This window comes from Microtus ochrogaster, chromosome 2 (assembly GCF_000317375.1).
Source record: "Microtus ochrogaster isolate Prairie Vole_2 chromosome 2, MicOch1.0, whole genome shotgun sequence".
Taxonomy (NCBI): domain Eukaryota; kingdom Metazoa; phylum Chordata; class Mammalia; order Rodentia; family Cricetidae; genus Microtus; species Microtus ochrogaster.
The window spans coordinates 14,977,734-14,982,710 of NC_022010.1; the positions used below are offsets into that span (position 1 = coordinate 14,977,734).

Here is a 4,977-nt window from a genome sequence, read left to right on the forward strand (position 1 = left end):
ACAGCCCACTTCTTAAACATATCTCCAAAAAGGCAGGAGAGATGAAAACCAAAGCTAGTGCAGCTGGTATGATCCCTGAGTTTAATTAAAGCCAGATAAAACTCTGGGGTTAAAAAATAGGTTTCCTCCCTGCTGTTTTAAAGCACTATAGGAGAAGTCTCTGTTTTCAAAAGTTACGTGGTGTTTTAGGGGATGGTCACGTGCCAGTGTTCGCACGTGGAAGTCAGAGGACAGCTTGAGGGAGTCTGTTCTCTCCGTCCAGTGTGGTTCAGGCCGGACTTCATTCATCAAGCCGTCTCAGCCCCACCCCTTCAACTTCCATTTACTGCGTCTAGCTTTTAAAAGTCTCACACTGGTTAGTCTTGGAGTAGCCGTGAAGGTCTCAGACCACCCAAACCTGTGACTGTCCCCGCATATGCTCAGCAAGGGTAGAAGACAGCGAAGGGGACCGACTTTCTTCAAAAATTAAATTTATTAGCACTCGGGAGGCAGAGGCAGGCGGATCTCTGTGAGTTCGAGACCAGCCTGGTCTACAGAGCTAGTTCCAGGACAGGCTCCAAAGCCACAGAGAAACCCTGTCTCGAAAAACCAAAAAAAAATAAAATAAAATAAATTTATTTTATTATTAGTACGTGTGTGTGTGAAGCACGTGTGGAGGTCAGAGAGCAACCTTTAGAAGTTGGTCCTCCACTGCCCCCACAGGTTCCAGGGGTTGAACTCAGGCCATCAGATCAGGTGGCAAGTTCTTCCCCCTCTGAGCCAGCTCTTTCTGTGGATGCTGTCCTCATGTTTGCGCAGAAAATAATACTTTTACCCTCTAGCCCCTCTCCCCCCTCTTTTTAATGATTCCGATTATTTTATGTTTTTAAAGACGTAGTTTTGAAGCTGGAGAGTTGGCTCAGAGGTTAGGAGCCCTGGCCGCTATTGCAGGGAACACAAGTTCAGTTCCCAGCATCCACCTGGTGGCTCACAACCGCCTGCCATTCTAGTTCCAGGGGATCTGACACTCTCTACTCACTCCAGACATCAGGCGCGCGCACGGTGCAGAAAAACACGCGAACATAAAAAAAAAAAGGCATGGTCTTGCCATGAGGCCCAGGCTGGTCTGGAACTCCCAGCCTTTCTGCCTCAGCCTTCTGAGCACTAGAATCTCTCTGCCCCTGGCCATCTGGGCTGCCTTTGAAAGGAGCGCTTAGACAGCCTCCACACTAGAGTCCAGGACGTCAAAGACACAGAGGTGGCTTCTACCAGTCTCTGACAATAGTCACTTGGAACCCTCGGATAGCAATGAGGATCAGACTATACCTTGTATAAGTTAGATTTGGTGGCTTCTAAATTGAGTTAATGAATCCTCTTACAACTGCCCAAGAGAGCATTGCATTTTGCAGTGACTCCAGGCCTCAATGTCCTCCTCTTGTCCCAGTCACCCGTTGCTGTGTGCCAAGCCCGCTCCCCTCAAACATAAGACGGGAAGGTGTTCCTCTGGGTTGACTGCGCAGTTGGCGCTTAGCCTGTCCCCTGCAGTTTCAGTCACACGTTAGCAGGGTCTGGAATCACCTGAAGGGAGCTTCTCTCCACGCGTGGAGGCTGGGCTTAGAGGCGGTGAGCTGGCAGAGGCAGCTCGGGTTTCCCCACGGACGACTCTCTACTTGGGCTGACTTCCCCTCAGCAAGAGGTCCAAGGACAGGAAGTGGAAGATGTTAGCCTCTTAAAACAAAGGACACACCCACTACTGGGTGGAGCCCAGAGCTGCCTGTAATGGGGAGGGGAAAACAATGTCTTTGGGTCTTGAGGGTTGGTTTGGTTTGGCGAAGGGGATGACAGAGAATTGGTAGCCATCTTTTATCTCTCAGGGCATTCTCAAATCCCAAAGGGTTTGTTTTTAGGGTTAGACCTTTGCATCCATGGAGCTATGTAAACTTTTACAAGACATCCGCCTACATCGTCTCAGTCTGGTCTCAGGCTAGTTCAGGGAAAGCAGGCTGGGAAATGAGAAGCCTATGTAGATTTAAAGCCCAGGCTCAGACTCCAGGCTCAGGTCCAGGTTCTCATCCCTGTGGAGAGGGCTTGTGCGCTTGCAGGTTGATCTAATCGGGGTCTTCAACACACAAAGAGTTTACACGGGAGGAAACCTGGAGGAAACCTGAGTTCCCTTTGAAAATGTGGCTCTCGGTCTGCAGAGAGAAGCTGCTCTGAGCCACCATAGTGTGACAGCCATGTCAGTAGGGATACTTGAAGCCACTGTACTGCCCCTCGGTCTTGGGGAACTCCTTCCGGATCCGCCAGCGGCAGCAACTGGGCAGGATGGCAAAGTCCGCCATGTCCTGGGAGCCGAAGCGCCAGATGGCATAGCACCTGTACGCACAGTGTCGTAGGCGGCGGTTGGTGGCCTCTTCCTCCAGCACCAGCAAGGGCTCCTGGTAGAGCAGGAGGAGCTGCAGGACCTGTCTGGACAGCACGAGCTTCCGGAAGAGCTCTGAGGTGGTGATGCAGGGTCCCGGCTTCCTCCGGCAGCATAACTCCTCCAGGGCCCTGCGATTCTCTGGGAGCCGTGAAGGGAGGCAGTTTCCACACTGACACCAGCCTGGGCTGTCCTTGGACCCGGGGGTCACCTGTCTAGGCAGCAGCTGCACTTCCTCAGGTTGTCCAGGAATGGGAGGTGAGTCGTGGAGAGAGAGGGACAGCCTAGACAGGTTCATGATATCCGCCTGAGGCCTCTGAAAAAGTCAAGGTTCCAGATCCTTCAACAACAGCAATCCCTTGGGTTTTAGGTTTGAAAGCTGTATCAACCTATGTAATCACATTTCCTATTACAGAGACTGAAGGCGCTATCACTTCTTTAACTGTATCAGGACTAGGCAGCTGCTTCTGCCCTTAGTATGTTACGAACCTCTTGTAAGACAAACGCTTGTCTCCACTTTATACGTCTGGAAAAGGAAGTTCAGAAAAGCCAGGTATCAACTGAGACCTGGCCCCTTGCCCTGGCTGCCTTTGGAGGGTGTGTCTCCTCCTGGGTGCTTCCATCACTCCCAGACAGAGGACAGCCTCCCCCTTCAAAACAGATCTCGCTAGTTAATGTTTCTTTGGTGACTGTTGTCTTCCAAGGGAAAGTAGGAAGGATGTTTACTTGTTACATACCATGGGGCCTGGGGCAGTGCCCAGTACACAGCAGATGGTATCTGTTGATTCATTCCTACTATTACCATGCCTGCCAGACTCTGCCATACCCATTCGTTAGCTCCTAAAGATGCCGGAATTGTCATGCCTAGTCTATGTGGCATGCGCCTTTATTCTGGGTGAAGACCTGAGTCAAGTCATTCAAACCGTATAGTTCGAATACGGGTATGGTCGCAGGAGCACTATTTATGAAAGGCCGAAACAACCCCAGGATCCACCAACTTATGGGCAGAAAAACAAAAGGTGACCTAGGCAGGCAGTCTGTCAGGAATCCTATTGAGCCACAACTCGACTGAAATGGTGGCAAACAGTCACGTGGATGACCCGCCTTATGCAAATGTATAGAGCAGACAGACCAACAGGAAGTAGGCAAGTAGTTATCAGGGGCATCTGGAAATGGGACGGGGCTACAGATGGAGTGGGGTTTCTTTCTGAGAAGATGCAAGAGTTCTGGAGTTGGTGGCATTGACCAGGTGGCATTGGAGCACACAGAACATCAGTGAATTATGTCCCATCAAGTGGCAAACGTGTAGCGCCTCAAATACTAACTAGTTTTTTTTTTTGAGACAGAGTATCTTGTAGCCCGGGTTGACCCCAAACACACTATCTAAGGCTGGCCTTGAACTCCTGATATTCCTGCCTGTACCTCACAAACACTGGGATTACTGGGATTTACCACCACACTCAGCCAAACAGTTCACTTTCTACCCAAATTCCTCAAGGACATAATAGAAATGAGAATTTTGATCAGTTCCTCCCAAGATGAGATATAAAAGTTCTAAATATTAACCAAATCTATGAATAAATACAAAGACTAGCACATCATATTAAAAGGGAAAGTTGTAAGATAAGGAGCTGGCTTGGCGGGTAGAGTGCCTGTCACGCGGAAGCCGCCCTGGAGCAGGGCGGTGGTGGCACACACCTTTAATCCCAGCACTTGGGAGGCAGAGGCAGGCAGATCTCTGGGAGTTTGAGGCCAGCCTGGTCTACAAGAGCTAGTTCCAGGACTGGCACCAAAGCTACATCTCGGGGGGAAAAAAAAGCCGCCCTGTGTGCACCTCAAGTCCCAGTGCCAAGGATACAGAGACAGGAGGCTTCCTGGAGCTCACTGGCCAACCAGACCAGCAGAATTAGGGAGCTTCAGGTTCAGTAAGAGACACTGTCTCAAAACAGTAATGGCGGAGAGTTATTGGGGAAGACTAGTAGTTTCAACTTCTAGAGTCCATAGACACTCACACACACATGCATCCACACAAACAAGCATGCACACATGCCTACACACATTCCTAGCTGTGGGGGAATATTAGATGAAGAAGTGTTGCATCTGTTTGTGCTGTGAAACACTTGTTTGATGGTGCACAGATGTGCTGCATTCTTTTCTGTGGCATTTGTTTAACTCTGTGAAGTTGTGCTACTTTGCCTGCCTAAAACACCTGATTGGTCTAATGAAGAGATGAAGGGCCAATAGTGAGGCAGGAAAAAGGAGAGCAAGGCTGGCAGGCAGAGGGAATAAATAGGAGGAGAAATCTGGGAAGGGAAATCGAGGAGCAAGAGAAAGAGAAAGAGAGAGGAAAACCTCAGGCGCCAGCCACCAGCTACACAGCAAGTCACAGAGTAAGAAGTAAAGAAAGGGCTCCAGAAATAGAGAAAGACAAAAGTTCAGAGGCAAAGGGGAGTGGGATAATTTAAGTTAAGAAAAGCTGGCAAGAGCCGGGCGATGGTGGCGCACGCCTTTAATCCCAGCACTTGGGAGGCAGAGGCAGGCAGATCTCTGTGAGTTCGAGACCAGCCTGGTCTACA

The 4,977-nt window shown here is 49.9% G+C and overlaps 1 protein-coding gene across 1 annotated transcript in view; it reads right to left on the reverse strand.

The window, feature by feature from the left end:
• Positions 1–2,140: 2,140 nt before the first annotated feature.
• The window catches only part of P2rx7 (purinergic receptor P2X 7), a 39,521-nt gene continuing 36,684 nt past the window's right edge, over positions 2,141–4,977 (reverse strand). Inside the window, exon 13 of the mRNA XM_005344512.2 lies at positions 2,141–2,717. Coding sequence (XP_005344569.1) covers positions 2,220–2,717 — 498 coding nt within the window. The 3' untranslated portion in view covers positions 2,141–2,219. The remainder of the gene's footprint in view (positions 2,718–4,977) is intronic.